Source organism: Sinohyriopsis cumingii, chromosome 5 (assembly GCF_028554795.1).
Source record: "Sinohyriopsis cumingii isolate HCF-2022 chromosome 5, ASM2855479v2, whole genome shotgun sequence".
Classification (NCBI taxonomy): Eukaryota; Metazoa; Mollusca; class Bivalvia; order Unionida; family Unionidae; genus Sinohyriopsis; species Sinohyriopsis cumingii.
The window spans coordinates 4,401,967-4,421,459 of record NC_142965.1 but is presented as its reverse complement, the minus strand read 5'-3'; the positions used below and the strand labels follow the sequence as shown (position 1 = coordinate 4,421,459).

The following is a 19,493-nucleotide window of genomic DNA, read 5'->3' as shown; positions in this document are numbered from 1 at the left end:
AATTGATTGTTGATTGTTTATCTGCAGACTTGGATTAGAATAATGATAATAACCTTTGAACTCATTAAGTTTATTCTTCATGTTATTTTTTTTAACCATAGATATTAGGTAAATTCAAAGCATCTTCTAGATAATATCTGCAAGCCATTCATATGGTCAACTCCATTAAAACATTAGAAAGTCGCTAATATAATCAACTCTATTAAACTTTTGGCATATATGTTGTTGTTGTAGGGTTTAATGCCATCTTTCAGCACATGATTGGCTATACATGGCGGCCAGTATTAATGGTGGAGGAAGAACCACTGACCCACAAGAAGCTACTGGCAAGCTTTCTCACATACCCTTTTGGCATACATAGTAAACTCTTTACAAATATTGGCAAGCCACTAATATAGTGAACTCACTTAAAATGCTTAAATTCATTATCAGCCATTTGGTTATTCTGATGATTAATCAAGTTAAAACGTTTATAAATAGAGATCTGATAAACAAATAATTTCTGTTCTTTACCAGTCTTTGGGAATTGATGATCAGAGTCTGTATTGCAGACATCATATATAGTTCAAGAGGAATTATTTAACATATTCATAAGAATTACAAAAGTGCTAATTGATATTTTAATTAATACTGTAACACTACTTTGGGATTATTGTGAACTCATTCAAAGATATTCTGCACTGTGTCATACCAGGGCATTCAAAACTATTTGAATTCTTTCAAAACAGACTATATAACTGAACATGTGATATAACATTATGGGTTATCTGGAATTTAATTCACAATACTGTGTCTCAAATATTTCACTTTATTTTATTCTAGATTGTACTTAAATTGTTGGTTTAACTATCTTTCTCTTACATAGTTTAAAACCTAGAATCAAAATAGGAAGCTTCTTTATAACATAGTGAGTAAGGCTATTACTTACCAGATTGGATGCTGCTGTTGTTGGTTGTTGCCCTTGCAGAGATTCCCCACTGGGAGCTACTGATATTGTTGATGTAACAGGCTGATGCATAACTGATGGAATTTCATCAATATGTGCTGAACTTGCTTGATTTATTGAAGAAGGACCAATTCCTAAAAAATGCTCAACGTTTGCCATGGTGTTCTGTGAGGCCTGTTGTTCTGATTCTCCTTCCTGTGAATTATGAATGCCAGGCAATGCTGCTGCAGATGACTGTATCTCAGTGATTGTTGAATTCTGTGACTGAAAGGCTGATGGAAGCGACATCTCAGATATTCTGTTTGAGCTGGATGACGAATTCAGTATAGTTTGTGACGAAGGTGTATTTGAAGTATTACTTCCCCTGTGGATGCCATTCTGTTCCCCATCTTGCATAATTGGAACATTTGGATAGGTTGGATTACCTCTCAAGAAAGGACAGTCAGGTGATATTCTCCGATGAATTTCATAAGGGTCATCATGAAAATTCCATCCGCTATGCTGTCCTCCACAAGCATAGCACACGGTTACCGTGCCACTTCCACTGTAGTAAAACCCTGCTCTTGCAAGTCTTATTCCACTGCCTGGAGCAGATGATGGGTAGTTGATGAATGTCTGAAGTCTAAGCCACTCATAAGACATCCTTTCTCTTTCCTCTGGAGGAGCTCCTCTTAGGAGTCTTTCAAAATACAACTGTAAGCCTGTTGGAAGAAGGATCACTGATTGTAATCCATTCTTAATGGTAGGGAAGATGAACCAAGGTGATATTAAACTCCTAAGAAAATCATCAATAAGTTGTTCTTGGCAGCTATTTTCCTTGTCTGACACTACAATGCCAAGCTCTGTTGCAAAATCTGTTTTGCCTTTTATCATCTTTGTTGCCTGGGTCAAAGTACCACTTGGTGCTGTATCCTGGGTATAAGAAGTAAGGCAGTGAAGAAGAATTTTAAGATCACTCAAAATCCCTGGAATGTTTTCTGCATGACCTACCTTTCTGCCAAGCTCCGTGTTTTTCTTAAGCTTCACCTTTCTTTTTTTGGCTCTTCTTTTCCTTTGCAAAGAACTGAGTCTGCAGCTTACACCGACTCCTGATTTATACCTTAGTGACTTCTTCGTACTTAAAATACATTTGGTCCCTTTCACTTTACCCTCTTGAGTTTTGCATTGGGACATAAATTCATTTGCAGCTGGCTTCTCTGGATTCCTATCCTGAACAGACTGGCTATCTGCTGTAAATTTATCTTTTGATATATCCTGTAAATAGTGACGACAAGAATAACCAACTGAGACTTGCCTATGCTGATACTCTTCATGCTGTGCTGGTATGTCATGATCATGGATATGCTCTGGATCCGAGATAATTGGATCCACCTCAAAGGAAGACACAGGAGAAACAGTCCTGACAGGGGTGACATTGATGTTGCAGTCCACCTGCTGAGGACAGTTCACATCACTAGCATGACTATTAAGGGAACAGTCAGTTTCTTTAATTTTCAAGACTCTGCTACTTATATCTATGCCATCCTCCTTTTGGTTCAGACAAGTGTCATGGACACTGTCAGCATTAGAACAACTGTTGGCTGCTTCCAAATTCAACCTGCTGTTGCTTACCAAAGGCTCATCTTGCTCAAGATTCAGTTTATTCCACATTTTATCTTTAACTGATTCTCTTTCTCTTCCACATGACATGTCTGGATCACTGTTAATAAACGGGGTCTTGCTATCCATCATAAGTACATCTCCTGAATCAGTGTAATCCTTTTGACTATATCCACTGCTGTCCACTACTCTTGTACTTTCATGTGTTGTGCTATTGGTAGTCATTTCCAACTGTGTATCATTATTTGAATTTTCCGCTGAAGTCCTTTTTGTGTGTCCTATGATAATTGAATGATCCATGATGGCCTCTGAAGAACATCTCAATTTATCTTCATTATGGTCATTTTCTTCACACTCTTTAAACTGTAATATATCAGGTCCACGTGTCTCTACATCATCCATCTCTACAGTTACCATTTTGTCCTTCCTGTCTCCTGCAAAAGACTTAATACTGTTTAACTCTGCTTGCAATGAACTTATCTCAGCCTTCCCCTCCACGTTTTGTATTACATTTAAGTTTTGCTGGAGATTCTCTTCACTCGAGCTTAACTGTAAGGATAATGTATGGCCTATTTCATCACTTACTGTTTCTTTGTGCCACACTGGTCTTTCCACCATCGACATGATTAGTTGATTAGCTGGTTCACCTCTTGTCAAGTCTTTTGGTACCTTGTGCATCTTCTTTGCTTTCATTGCCTCTTCCTGGCCCATAATGGCTGATCTTGTATTGTTCATATCTTCAGCAAGGATACAAATATTTGTGGCTGGGGGCACTTCCCTTGCTCTGTTGTACTGAAGAGATTCCAAGTCCACAGTATTATCAGCCAGACATACACAAGCAGTACTACAGTGTCCCATTTGTTCCCGGCATTCTGCATTGATAAAATTGTTATCTGGCAGAGAAGTTAAGCAGAACAAATTCTCTTTAATATAATATTTTATCTCATCATCAACAAGATCTTGCTTCTTCATTCTATTGGGAATTACTGAATTAGAACTTACTGCCAAGAAAACCATTTTGGAAAGTCTATCAATCATTGTCTGAAGGTGATCTACCTTCTGAACTAATTTTCCTACAGTCGTATTTATTGTACACAAGTCAGGCATACTATACGAACTGGAACAATTTATATCATGGTCAAGTTTAGTGAACATCTGGGGATGGTGTGGAATATTCTGTCCTTCTTGAGGAGTCCCAACTTTAATGGAACATGGAGAGGGGCCAGATTTCTGAGGGGACTGAAGGTCATCTCTATGACAACTATCCTGAATATTATGATCTTGAACAGCAGTTTGCCAAAACATCTGTATTCCTGCCACAGCATCTTTTCTGTCTGCATTACTTGATTTCTGGTCTTCAGAACAATTATCATTTCTAGGACAATTCCTAACATCCTCCATATCTGGGATTGTTTCCTGTCCTGCTGAGATAGATGAGTCAAATGAACAAAAATTACATTCCCCAAAAGCTGTATTATCTCGCTCTGGTAGAAACGGGACATTGATGCCATTGTCTCCAAAGAACCCTGGTGATGTAATGCTTGACCGGTCCATGTCTTCAAAAATAGTGTCTTCAGATTGGGATCTTCGGTCAGGCTTCATATTTGATGAACCATTTGTTGTGAAAAGGTTGCTATCCAAGTTTAATTGCTCAAAAGATGTAAAATCTCTCTCATGCCGATACGAAACATGTGTAAATGTGTGTTCAAACGACTTGGATGGTACACTGCAAATGTCTTTTACAAAAGTGTCTTCAGATTCATACTCAGAACCAGGTTCCAAATGCAATGAACCATGTGACGCACCGTTTTCATCAGATTTTACTAAAGTTTCATGATCGATATTATCTATAGTGCTTTCATCAAGTTCAACTGTATTTCTTTCTGCAAACAGTGGTGATACATCAGCAACTGTATTGGTCTGATGTCTTGTTGGTAGAACAACAGCAGTTGGTTTTTGATTAAATCTCTCATCCACATCTTCACACATTTCAGGTCTACAAATGTTTAACTGAAACACCTTTTGCACACCTTTCATCTTTTCCACAACTTCTGGCTGAAAATTGCGATACTCTATTGTCCTGCTACATTTTGCAACATTTTTCTCCACATTTTTTGATTGATGTTCTATTTCAAAAGAGACATTAGGGCATACAGTTCCTGTGCATGTACTAATATAATGTACACGGTTTTGAAGACTGTCTTGACTTGAAAATGTCATAGTCATTTCACAGTCCACAAGTTCCTTTGCTGTGCCATGATCTGCTAAGGATTTCTTTTTCTGTTTTTTTTCTAAAGACACTACAGTGTCTCCCACAAAGCTTGGGTTCTCAGTATCTTGCAAACCATCACAATCATGAATCAGATTGCATATAAAGCCAGGATTAGACTGCTCAATCTTACTTAATCTAACATAATCTTCATTTGTCTCACTTCTCAACTTTTTCTTCTTTTTCAATTTAAAACAAGATAATAATAATGATTTGAACTTTTCCTTCTTGGATGGTACCTCAGTTCTTCTTGACTTTCGTTTCTTCATAATATCATACATCATGAGAGAGCTAGTCTAACTGTCCAAAGTAACTTAATCTGAAGAAAAAAAGAAACAATAACTTCTGGTTTAAAAAAGGAATAGAAAACAACCAAGTTGTCCAATGATTATTTTACTATGCACAAATCTGAACAACCCAAAAAATCACAACAAACGTTACAGCGTAAAATTGTAACTAAACATGAGGCCCAAGTGGGCTTCACCCTGCTCACCTGGCTGACATCCATCTAAGTGACAAAAGCAAGAACAAAATGGCCAAGAAATCAAGGCTGTAAGGATTTGGGCTGCAGATACTTCTTACCAATGATGTTAATTATGTCATGAAAACAACTGTTTCAAGGCTTTTTTGTTGTATCGTATCTTCATCCATGCTTAACATTAACCCCTAGCGACGACTTAACGGGGCAGGAGATAATAGCCTACTGCCGAGCTCTGTAGCGGCATGGCCATGCATGATACAATAAAGTGGGTGGTATTATAGAAATGTAGACAGCTGTAACTCTACAATGACACCAAATAATCTGGAATATCTAGTCGTACTACAAAATACAGATACAAAAACAGTTTCTGGACCAAACTTTTCTTACCCAAAATTTGCACATGGTCGGAATCCGATTTTGTGTCCAGATTTAGACCTATTTGGTCTAAGATCTAAGGCAAACCAGTATGAACTGCAAACAGGCAGATGAGCCTTTGCAAAAAGTAGGATAAGATGGGCATTTATAATAAAGGGTGGTCTCCATACAAAAAAAAATGGCTCCGTTTAGCACAAAAATAAACTAACTTTTACCCTTTTGCTCAATGGTGAGTCAAATAGCCAGTGAAAAACAATGTTTAGAAACATAATCAAGAAGATTAATTTCAGAATCTTCACTAAAATGTTTTTCTTTCAATAACTTCAATGGTCCACACACAGTGTGTCGAAAAACCAGTTCAAAAGGGACTGATTCCCTAACAGCAAACAACAGTAAATGAATGCCTTCATCCCAATCTTTACCCGTATCAAAACAATATGATCAAATCATATTTTTCAGAGTCTGATGGAATCTTTTCAATGCCTCTTGGTTCTCAGGGTGATAGGCAGATCTGAATTTTTGAATGCCTAATTCGTACATAACTTGCTGGCAAATTCCAGACATGAAATTTGCAAATGAGGCCAATCTGCCTTCAGATATTGCCAGGTTACCAAAACAAGAAAACACATTAAACTGCTTTTCTATTAATACTGCTTATTAGAGTCTGACAAAATTTGAAAAGATAGCTTGCTAGCTCAGAAGCTTTTCAATATTGTTGATAATGCCATTAACACATTAACCCCAGGAGCTTTTTGCCATTTTCGCCTGAAAATCGAGATGGAAACAAATTTTGTTATTTCTGAATAGACTCGAAAACACCAAATAAATCCCCGGTCATCTTTCAACAACACATTGCCTAGTTGTGCTAAAAGAGTTTACCGAAAGAGATACCAAGTTAAACATGCAATTAATTTAGTTGTACCTGTCCCACTCAGTGAAGATTTAGGTGATGGAATTTCTACTGATATTGGACAAATCTTCAAAATTCAGAAATTATGAATGATATGGACCAGAAACTTTCAAATTTGCAACAGCAAGAAAGAAATGAACTTAAACAGTTATTATTTGAATATGAGCACTTATTTCCTGATGTTCCTACAAGGACAAACAAAATTTTCCACGAGTCTGATGTTGAAGTTGTAAATTCCAAACCTGTCATACAACACCCATACAGGATGAACCCTCTCAAACAGGAATACTTGAAAAAGTAAATTCAATATTTGCTAGAGAATGATTTTATAGAGCCCAGTAAAAGTGACTGGAGTTCATCATGCATACTTGTTCTAAAACCAGATAAAACTTTCTGTATCTATACTGATTATAGGAAGGTGAATAGTTTGACAAAAACAGATTCATTCCCATTACCAAGAATTGATGACTGTATTGATAAGATTGGGAATGCCAAGTATGTCACCAAATTTGACCCTCTGAAAGGATTTTGGCAGATTCCACTCATGGAAAGAGAAAAGGAAATTTTGGCATTCGTGACTCCAGATGGACTTTACCAATATAAAGTAATGCTGTTTGGGATGAAAGGGTTGCCAAGTACATTTCAACGCCTCATGAATATGATTACTTCTGGTTTAGACAATTGTGATGCTTACATTGATGATGTCATAATCTACAATGACACCAGGAAAGAACATTTAGCAACTATTCGGAAATTCTTTGACAGACTCACAGATGCATGTCTGACAATTAATTTATCTAAAAGCAAGTTCTGACGTGTAACTTTCCTAGGACAGATCATGAGACATGGACAAGTTAAACATATAGATGCTACGGTCAAGGCTATTTCTGAATTTCCCGTGTCTGTTAATAAAAAGCAATTGATGCGATTTTGGGGTATGGCCGGATACTATCAAAAATTTTGTTCCAGTTTTTCTATAATTGCTGAATCCCTGACAAATTTATTGAGTGAGAAAAAAAGTTCATTTGGACTGAAAAATGTCAGGAGGCTTTTTTGACAAGTTGAAAGCCATACTTAGAAGCGTGCCAGTTCTTACAGCTCCAAATTTCTGCCAATCTTTTAAAACTGTCTGTTGATGCAAGTGATGTTGGGGTTTGGAGCAGTTTTGATTCAAGAGAATGAAACCGGTATTGATCACCCTGTGTGTTAATTTTCCAAGAAATTAAATAAGCACCAAAGAAATTATTCAACAATAGAGAAGTAATGTTTGGCTTTGATATTGTCATTACAACATTTCGAAGTTTACCTTAGTTCAGCTCCTTCCTCGATTGTTGTATAGTGACCACAACCCCCTTACTTTCATCAGCAACATGAAAAATAAAAACCAAAGACATAAGTTTGAGTTTGTTGTTACAGGAATATAATCTTGACATCAGGCACATCAATGGAAAAGACAATTTAATAGCAGTGATGCAATTTCCCAGAGTATAGGAATGTATTATTTCATGTACACTTAGTATTATTCACAAGAGCACAGTACTTCTTATGTTTTTCTTAAAACTCATATATAATAAATAACCTATGGTAAAAAGAAAGCTTTAGGGAAGGTGTTACGTATATTTGATTTAATTCATATTTATTTTAATTGTTTATCAGTTTTAATAAGAAGTCTTTCAGTAAAAAAGTCAGTGTTCATATGACCATCCATTCCTGATTAGTAGCAATAACAATTTTTCATGATAGATGTAGCTGATGTTAAGGCCAGATGTTCACTTCAGACCAACCAGACATCACAGAAACAGATTTAGGAAAAAAACCCATCCTGATATGCCCATACATTGAAAAGAGTATCTATAAGTTTTTCAAGATAGCCTCTGTGGTGCCTATACTGGAAACTGAAGTATCACCTATTTCAGTATGGCTAAACAAAACAAAGGGATGAATGAATTTGCAATGTTTCATGGCAATCTTCCGTGTTAATTAATTCAGGAGGTCTAGCTATAACAAACTTGTCCTAATGGATATAGGATTGATGGACAACATACCATCCAATAAGCTTTCCGATGATCAGAAAAGCTACAAATAAAATATGCAATTTAACAAAAAATTACACTGTTTCCATGAATGCTAATTTTGCATTTAAGGAGGCAGATATGCACACCAATGAGGGAAGATGGGTGCATAGTGGGGCATGAGGGGGTGTGAACACGGAGCTAATTCATGTACTCATGCCCAGTCCATCCAAAATTGGTTTTTGTATAATAGCTTACATAATGCCCTAAATTCAATTATTTCCTTATCTGTATATGTCAAGGGATGTCAATGTTAATATAGAGCTAAACTATAAGCAGACTAGCAACCAACACTTGATGCAGGACTAAGTAAAAATTTCTTTTACTTTCTAGTTGGAACACTGAGTTATTAAATGCCCTCACATCCATCCAATGCAAAAGAGGATTTTGTAGATTAACTTACTCAATTCTCTAATTAATTTATTCATTCATTTCTGTATCATTGTGTATCATGGTAAATCAGGACTTGAAATGTGTACTGCATATGATATAAGCAATTTCACTATAAGCACACTAGTAACCAACACTGGGGTGGGTCACAATTCATTTGTCTTTCTAGCTGGAACACTCAGCTATTCAGTGTGCTCAAATTCATCTGAAATAATATATTAACTTAGACGATTAACTGATTCATTCTTTTTCTTATTTCATGGCTTATCAGGACTGGAACAGTGCACTACTATGGTGATACATTCTAAGCAGACTGGAAACTGTCACACATAAGGCAAATATGAATAAGGTAACTTGCTTTACTATATGTCTACTTATCCAGTAATTTCAGGGCATACAGCAACATGGTTCTTCCAGTACATGATCAATGTTATATCAAACCATACATTTCTGCTTGAATTCTGTTCAGCAACTTCCATAAATTTATGTTACTTTATTAGTATGTTACTATTTTTGATAAATTAGTACTATTTGTTGCACAGGGTATATGGAGAAGTCACCCCAATTGGTTGTAGAAGTCGCCTCAGAACTTGTCACCCAGATAACTTTTCTTATAACAGAATTAAACAGAGATATCAACTGGTAATCATACAAAGCAATATCATAGTAATATTTCTAAGGATGAAATTAAGTCTTTATATAATCTAATGTAAAGTGATTAAAAACAAGTCTTTAAATTCTCTTAGACGAACATATGCTTGGTACTGAATAATATGGGAAATACTGCTGTTCTTTTTCATCAGTGTTCATCTCCGACAGTTATAAGGCAAAACTGTTTCAATATTGGTAGCAAAAAGTATTAGTTTTGTTGTTGAACTATGATAATATTGTAAAATTATATTAACATGATTGGGTACTGGAACAATCCTTAATTTCTGGGCACTTTTTTGTATCTTCATCTCTGAATTATAATAAAAAATAATTCCAAATGAAATAACATTAATGACATGTTTATGCTTTTTCATTCAATGTTTCCAAAATCAGTGTATTATGCACCTTTGATTTTGCATGTAAATGAATCGGATGAATATGCATTTTTCTTCCACACTTACGTACAAGACTGTTTTCAACTCGTATAATAAACCCTTCCTTCCCATTCTGCATTCATTTTGTTTGAGTGATGCTGATAATAGAAAAATAAATCACTTACAATTGAAAGTCTGTGTGTTCATATAAAAGTGTTAAATTTCTTATAACAACACACACCTGATCACCATGAGAATTTTTTAAAAACAAATATAACTATTAACTTTTGTGATTGATACATCTAATCATTATCACTGGTGACTCAGTCTCGAGAGACCATGCAAATAGCGCCCTTGGGGTGTTGTCTGTCTCTGGGGTGTTGGCATTGTCTGCTGTGGCTGCGCAGGCCTATACATGAGTGACAGTCCCTACTGCAGTTGGTGCAGACATACTGGGAAGTCTGAGTTAATGTGGTTGCTGCCGCGTTCTTCTCTCACGTTTCTCTGTCACCAACTGGCCTCTCCTTGCATCAGCAACTGATATGCCCTTGTTTACTGTCAGTCTCCAGGTGCCTCGGTCCTCAGCCAGCTCTTCCCAGCCATCAGCTGAAATGTTGCATGCCTTCATGTCCCTCTTGCATGTATCCTTGAAACGGAGTGAGGGGCAGCCGACTTCTCATGCCAGCGGCCAGCTGTCCATACAGAATGTCCTTTGGCAGCCTTCCATCCTCCATGCATCGGACGTGTCCCAGCCATCGAAGGCAGCGTTTGCTCAGCAGGGAGTACATGCTGGGGGTACTTGCAAGCTGCAGGATCTCGCTGTGTGGAACAAGGTCTTGCCAGCTGATTTTCAGGATGCGTTTAAGGCACTGTATATGGAAGGAGTTGAGCTGGCGCTCTTGCCTCATGTAGGTACTCCAGGTCTCACTTCCATACAGAAGGGTGCTGAGAACGCAGACCTGGTAGACTTGGACCTTGGTGTGCTCTGTCAGCATGTTGTTTTCCCACACCCTCTTCATCAGTCATGACATGATGGTGTTTGCCTTTCCAAACATTCTGTCCAGCTCCATATCAGGCGAGAGATTGTTGCTGATGGTTGACCCCAGGTAGGTAAAGTTGTTGTCTGCTTCCAGGGTGACACCGTCAATTTTGATGGAAGGAGCAATGGTGGTATCTTGCATGCTGACATTTGTTCTTTCCAGGCTGATGGTGAGACCAAGCTGCATGCAGGCATCAGCAAAATGGTCTCCCAGTCTCTGGAGGGCTTCATTGGTGTGGGTCAGAAGAGCTGCGTCATCTGCAAAAAGCATCTCCCTGATGAGCACAGCTCTCACTTTGATCTTTGAGCGAAGGTTGAACAGCCTCCTGTCGGAATTGGTTTTTATAGATATATGCCATCAGTGGACAAGCTGAAGGCATGGGGCAGGAGCAGGTAGAAGAAGATCCTGAAAAGGGTTGGCACCAGCACGCAGCCCTGCTTCATGCCACTGTTAACTGGGAAGGAGGTTGAGGGGGATCCATCATACATGACTGTTCCTTTCATATCTGCATGGAAAGAGTTTATCATGCTGCAGAGTTTGGGGGGGCAACTGATCTTACTAAGCTCAAAAATGCCCTTCCTGCTGGCCAAGTCAAAGGCCTTGGTGAGGTCGATGAACACCATGTAGAGTGGTTGACCTTGTTCTCTGCTCTTCTCTTGGAATTGTTGTAGGGAGAAGATATGTCTGTTGTAGACCTGCCTGCTCTGAAGCTGCACTGGGATTCCGGGTACACATGGTCTGCCAGCAACTGCAGCCTGTTGAGTATGATGCATGCATACACTTTACCAACGATGCTCATAAGCGAGATCCCTCTGTAATTATTACAGTCACTGCAGTTGCCCTTGTTTTTCTAAAGGGTCACATTGTGGCATTGCGCATGTCTTGTCTTGGGGGACAGCTCTTTCCTCCCAGCAGAGGCAAAGTAGCTCTTTGTGCAGGATGCTGTCACTACCTGGTGCTTTGTCGTTTGGGAGGGAGTCGATTGCTTTGCTGAGCTCTTCTAAGGTTGGCACTTTGTCAAGCTCCTCCATGATGGACAGATTATTTATGCTGCTGAGGGCTGCATTGGTGACTGATGTTTCTCGGAAGTATAGCTCTGAGTAGTGCTCCACCCATCTTGCTATCTGTTGCCCACGGTCTGTGATCTTCTCTCCTATCAGAGACCCTTTTCACTGTAGTGCCTAAAGCCTTCTTGATGCCACTGTACATACATTGGATGTTTCCAGACTCGGCACTGAGCTGGATCCCTTCACACAGTTCTTAAAAGTACTCGTTGAAGTGGACGACACCAGAAATACGTCCATCATCGATAGAGATACATGTAATATACTAACATTATTCATTAATGTGGTAATTAGTCTCAAACTCGAACCAGGCTGAATCGGTACAAATTACTGAATGAATCGGCCCAGATTCCTGGCCAATTCTCCAAACTTCCTAGCTGATTCGGACAATGTGAAATATTATTCAGTTTAGTCCATGATTTAAATGTGACATTTAAATTTATTTTTAAAGATGAGCTTCTCATTATGTCCCAAGTATTTGGAGCAGTTCAAATATGCATTTAAGGTAACAAAATCCCACTTGTACGCGTGATCATGGTGTTTTTTATATATAATAAAATAATGCAATCTTGTTTATTTAGCATCGGTAATTTAGTAGTGAAATATTTTTTAAACTACTTGTTCAACTTGAAATAGTTTGTTATTATTGAGAAATAATAAAATTACGAACAATAACTGACAAGAAGAAATAAACTAAATGATGGGAGTAATACAAGTGATCTTTCAGAAACCATCCGAATTCGGCGCATTAGGCATGATGATGAACTCATAGCGACCGCATTTCCTGAGCATGCATCAGTGATGCTTTTTATTGAGTTCAAGTATTATTCATCAGTGGTTAGCAAATCTCAATGAACAATCAGATTAAATTGTTCAATTAGAGAGATGATACTATAACCCTTTGGCTTATTGATGGTCATCACCAATTCAGTCGATTTCAGGTTATAGAGGTCCATGCCAAAAAGTTGTCTCTAGGTTATTAGGTTGAAACCCTTTTGTATATAAAACTGCAGACATCACATCATGCTTACATTCTCTTACTTTTCCAAATAAGATGAATCTATAATTTGAAGGGACAGATAACACTTATTTTTCGTTAAGTACAGACGCGTAGTTGATCAAATGGAAAAGTTGAACAATTGCAAATTTTACAGATTTAATAAGTTATTAAGCAGAAGAAAAACAACAATAAATAAAGCCTTAACAACCATGTGGTGACATCTCAGAATTACTATGTATGATCCTTGGGGCAACTTCAGGCGAAGTGGGGGACTTCTCCAACCACCATGGGGCGACTTCTACTGACACCTGGGATGAGTTCTCCCAGGGCGAGTTCTCCCAGGGCCGAGTTCGCTATTTGTTGCACAGCACATTATTATTAAATCAAATTTGTAATTCAACAGCAGCACCATGTGATATAATGTTAAAATTGGTCATGTAATTGTGATTTAAAGAAATAAGGTTTTCTTTAACACCCATCCAATTAAAAATAATTTTTAATTACTGCACTACTTCTGTTGTTGAGATTGTTTTATTACACTCTAGCTTTCTCATGTAATTTCATGTGCATGATGAAATTTCGACCAATGGTATTAAGTTTGCATGCATAGAATGTTAATTATATGCATGAAATACATCAGCTGATAAGAGCCCTTCTTTCCTGTGAATTCATGAAAGAAGGGCTCAAAATTAGCGGTAGTCCACTAGCAGATTTCTTTTCGGACTAGTAACTTTAATAATGTTAATAGTCCGATGGGCTAGTAAGTTTCGGTTATCAATAGTCGGCATTTGTTTATGCCATTCCCAAATAATTGAATCCAAGCAGAGTGCCATACATTTGTTGGGAATTAAAATCTCTGAGCATGGGCATCTAAGATTTTAAAATTTTCCGCCGTATTATTAATTTCAACAATACACTGAGTTTCGATTAATTAGGAACAGTTACCAAACTTATGACTTATGATATAGTCAAACGCTGTATTATCATGGGCTCTATATTATCGTGGCAAACAGGATATTTCCAGAGTAATTTTGCACACACGATGCCTAGCGGCTGTTTACCTTGGTAAAGTTGCAGAAAAGAGGTTACGCAGATCTGTTACAACACAATTTCATCAAAATGTCAACATTTTTTGTAAGTATACTTTGAAAAACCCGGAAACACACTATCTGTTAAGGTGCATGCAATTTCATTGATCACTATATATAAAAGTACTATCTAAATTTTAAAATATCTACATCGGTCTTGAGTACTAAATATACTAAATGTGTCGTCTGCACTTTAATAATTATAGGTTATATACCGGTGGTGACGTAAAAGCCATATCAAGGCTGCTCATGGAATTAGATTATATGGTAGCCAATAAAGAACAAAAACGGACAAAACGTAAACAATGATCACGCGCATCATACATAAATATGAAATTATTAATACTTAACTGTTTCCATTTGCTATTTTTAAATAATAATAATAATAATGACAACACATTCATTAGTATTCATACCTTAATATATATATATATATATATATATATATATATATATATATATATATATATATATACGTATTATCATCACAAACTTATATTATTTCTGTCTTTTAAAATCAACGTATGAAGAAAGTAAGGAGACAGTATAATTGCACAAATTTACAAAGAGCTTTTAATGCAACTCTTGCAGGCATGTCTGTTTATCATGCAGCTAGGCGGCTTGGTGTTCCAGAGTCAACCTTGAGAGATAGGACTAGAGGACATGTATCCCTTGATGCCAAGCCAGGTCCAGGGAGAATCTTCAGTGATAGTGAAGAGCATCAACTGGTAGATGGCTGATATTGGATATGGATATACAAAGGTAAATATGCATTACCTTGAAGCAGACTATGCAGTGTCTTGTGGAAAAAAAAGATCCAAGTGAACGACCATTGAGTGATTGCTGGTTTTATGGGTTTATGTGCAGGTGGCCAGATTTAAAACTTGCCAAGCCACAGAAGCTATCTATCATGCAAGCAAAATGTGCTTCAAGGGATGTACTAAACCGCTATTATAAGGAGCTATCAACCATCCTTACAGTCAATAATTTAAGAGAAAGGCCAGATAAAATATTTAAAATTGATGAAAATGGAATCAATACTGAGCATTCACCTCCAAGAGTTGTATGTGGCAAGGATACCCAGGCACAAGCATTGGCATCAACAAGATCGCAAAATGTAACCATCATTGGGTGTGGCAATGCGCTTGGAAACCCCATCCCACCATACTTTGTCTTCCCTGGGAAAAAGTGGAATACTCCGTTGTTAGACAGTGCTCCTGCAGGATCTGTTGGTGAGATGTCAGATAGTGGTTGGTCAAACTCAACCATATTTCATAGTTACATCACCAAACACTTTACAAAGCATAGTGGAATAGCTGATGGAAAAAACTCACAGCCCACCCTCATATTGCATGATGGTCATAAATCACATATATCTTTAACACTTCTAGACTGGGCAAATAAAAACAATGTCATTATTTTTGTACTGCCACCTCATACAAGCCATATCACCCAGCCTCTGGACATTGGTATTTTTGGACCCTTCAAATCAATGTACAACAATGAATGTCAGCTATTCCTGCAGAAGAACCCAGGACAACAAGTAACAAGATATGACATTGCAAAACTTATTTGAAAACCTTACTTAAAGGCAATGTCACCTGAAAATTTAATTTCTGCTTTTGGTAAATCAGGAATTTATCCATTCTCCAAGAAGAAAATTTTGGATTCCCAGTTAGCACCATCAACCATTTACCATGTGGAGAATGATGCCAGTCACAGTGAAGAACAAATTACAGAAACCTCTCAAGCAGCAACTCAGGATTATGATAAAGATGTTGTTATGAATGCCAAAACATCAGAGAAAGAAGAAGACATACATGATTTCTTTAAGAAGAGAAAAATTAAAAAAATTGCCCAAAAGCCAACAAAAAAAATTGTTACACCGTTCCTTACTGGTAAGCCTAGCAAAGAAAAAGAATGTCAAGATCATGCAACACTCATCAGCTTCAAAACCTTACAAAGAAGAACCAATTGTTCTAGACAATTCCACAAGTTTCACTGTCAGGAAATCATCTCTCTCAAGTGTGAAGTCAGCAAGTACAGAAATAATGAATATCAGAATAGTACCTACTTTCTCAAAGACATCTTGTACTACAGCCCAAAAAACTTCTAAAACATCACCTACGATTACAATCCCTTCTTCTTCTTAACCTGGTCCTTCTGTATATTATGAAGACTATGATTACAAAAACATATTTGAGGACAGTCACGACAGCTTATCTGTATCAGAGGATGAATCTTCAAATTGTTGTGTACCGTATTTTCGCGTATATAAGACGCGTCTTATATAAAATTTTACTTACCTTGCACCCTAAGTGCGTCTTATATTCGTGGGCGTCTTATCTAATTATTTTTTTACACAAACAAAAACTCAGTGAACAATTTTTATAATAAACATTTACTAAAAATACTGTTTGTCTTGATTTAAAATCAATATATTCATCTTCATCGTCATCAGTTTCGGCTTCAAATCCATCGAAACTTTCATGGAATTCACTCTCGTCGCCGAATACCTCCATAGCCGCTGCTAATCGATCCTTATTGGCATCAGTGTTATCGGATGCAGCCGATTGGTCGTCCGAAGAACTGATATTGGTGGTCGGTTCTGGAATTATCCCACACTTTCTGAAGCCATTGATGACTGTTGTTGTTTTCACTTTCTTCCATACCCGGAGAACCCAATTACACACCTCTACGTACGTTGCACGACGTTGTCGACCAGCTGGCGTGAAGGTGTGCTTGCCGCTAGTCATCCAATGATCCCATTCCTCACGAACAAAAGTCTTAAATGGATGATTGATGGCAACATCCAAGGGCTGGAGCTTACAAGTCAGACCACCTGGTATAATGGCTATGTGGGCTCCAGCATTGTTGATGTGTTTCTGCACAGTTGTCTCCTTATGGGCAGCCATCGCGTCGAAAATCAGAAGAGACTGCTTCTTGAAAAATCCGCCTCTTCTTGATCTGAAGCACATATCCGTCCAGGTCTGCATCACCTCTGTATTCATCCAGCCTTTTTTTATTGCAGACAACAACAACTCCAGCTGGCAAAGTTTCTCTGGGCATGGTTATCCTTTTAAAGATAACCATGGGTTTCAGTTTTCCTCCTGCAGCTGTGCAGGCCAACACAGCAGTTAAGTTCGTTCGTTCGTGTCCCGTGGTATCAAACGCTACTGTCTTTACCCCTTTCTCTGCCACTGATCTGCTAGCTGGAATATCGAATGACACTGGAACCTCATCGATGTTGATGATGTCATCATCTGCCAACTTCAGTTCAGTTGTTTCCTTCTGAACAAAGGTGTTGAAAACATCCAATTTATTCTCACAATCGTCTAGAAGCTTCTGTCCAACAGTTGTACGTGCCCGGACTGCAAGGTTGTTCCGTTTCATGAACTTGTACACCCAGTTCGCACTGCCACGAAAGTCCATGATCTTCATTTCTGTAGCAATAATTTGAGCCTTGAGTTTGATTGATATCGTTGAAACCGCACGGTTACTGTCACGTTGCGAACATACCCAGTTGGCAAGATTTTCTTCCAAGTTCGGCCATCTTACCTTTCTACCTCTACGAGCTCGTTTCCTTCGATTCATCTTCTTAAGCTCCTCTTCCTCCAACTTCCAATCACGTACATTCTTCTCAATGCAACTAAATTCTCTTCCAGCAGCTCTGTTGCCATGCTCCTTGGCAAACTTGATGACGTCTAATTTAAAATCGGCCGTATATGATTTTCGCTTTGTCATCGTGAAAATTTTATAAATTGTATAATTGCTCAAGAGATTGATCACTCAATTATTTATAACAAGTGACTGATCCCACGTATACCCTATATACCGGAATATACTGGTATATACTAACCCCAGCCGCTGAAGCCTAGGCCTAGCGGCCTACAGGAAGATAAGATCAAACGATAACCGTTGCGGCCCTGCCTCAAACAATTCTTTGAACTCCAGCCAAAACGGTCAATGAAGCCTTGTTTACATCAGGTGAGCGATTGAAACATTGGAGATATTTGCGTTTATGACAAAGGAAAGTACTGGTAGCCACTTTGATGCACGTGGTTTGAAAATGGATGTTTACCGGTACATATTTGAACAAAACAATACACACAATTATTCAAAAGATTTGATTAAACTTTATTGGAACAATAATGTAATAGTACTTAACAAAATAATATTAGATACAGATCAATACCGTAAGTAACTTATAAGTTATTAAAAAATCAACGCTATGTCATCTGCAGTCAATATAGGGTTTGCTCAGTTCGGCAGATGGCGAAGCCGAGTGCTTCTTATATTCATGGGCGTCTTATTTAAAATATTTTTTACACAAATCATCAAAACCCGCGTCTTATATATGGGTGTGTCTTATAATTGGGTGCGTCTAATATACTCGAAAATACGGTATGTCACAAGCATCAGCCACCTGGACTTAGGGGTTGTGTTAATCTTGTGATTGTTAAATGGGCACAGTGTGACAATTGCAAACATTGGACACACCTTTCATTTTCTTGTGCAACATCAGTTGTTAGGCGACATAGTTCATTTCTTTGCCCACACTGTATTCAAAAAATCATAGATATTTAATTTTTTTAAACAATTTATTGCGTTTTTATTCATGGATTTCAAGTTTAATTACATTTGTGTATTCCATATAAATACGTCGATTCTTTTATTTATGTGGAATATTCAGCCAGTGCAAGTGTGGACATTCATTCTTATAGGTAAGTTCAAATTTACATTAATTATAATACGTGCGTGCTACCATACCCAAGTTATGTAAATACCGCGATAATATAGAGTTGTTCCCCCATGGTTATTGACTCGGGGTCATCAACTATATTTGATTTTATGTTCATTTACGGGCTTCGATTGACAGAGAAATTTTATAGGAATAGATGGAGGCAAAGTCACAGAAACTTCACAAAATGTAACCATGCAGTAACAACAAAACGTTTTTAATATATACCGATAACAACATTATGTACCGCGATAATTGGAGCCGTTAAATACAACGTACACTTTATGAATATCACTTTTCTTAATTAATGTGCGATTGTTCTTTCTGGATACAAAATGGATTTCTGACCCAAAATAGCACGTGATACAATGTTTATAGAAATGACGTATCGTTGTGAAGAATTACCCGACGCGCAGAATTGGCCAACATGACGGTACTCTAAAGTCCTTCTGGCTACAAAGAAATTTATGTTAAATTCTAGCCCTGTGAAAGG

General features: G+C 37.6%; 1 protein-coding gene and 1 pseudogene across 1 annotated transcript in view; one reads left to right on the top strand and one right to left on the bottom strand.

Annotated features, from left to right (window-relative positions):
- The window catches only part of LOC149798555 (uncharacterized), a 53,383-nt gene that overhangs the window by 33,763 nt on the left and 127 nt on the right, over positions 1 to 19,493 (bottom strand). Inside the window, exons 2-3 of the mRNA XM_089957363.1 lie at positions 7,887 to 7,936; positions 929 to 5,133 (exon numbers count right to left, since the gene is read on the bottom strand). Coding sequence (XP_089813489.1) covers positions 929 to 5,098 — 4,170 coding nt within the window. The 5' untranslated portion in view covers positions 5,099 to 5,133; positions 7,887 to 7,936. The remainder of the gene's footprint in view (positions 1 to 928; positions 5,134 to 7,886; positions 7,937 to 19,493) is intronic.
- LOC149798556 (uncharacterized) lies at positions 14,784 to 16,412 on the top strand (annotated as a pseudogene).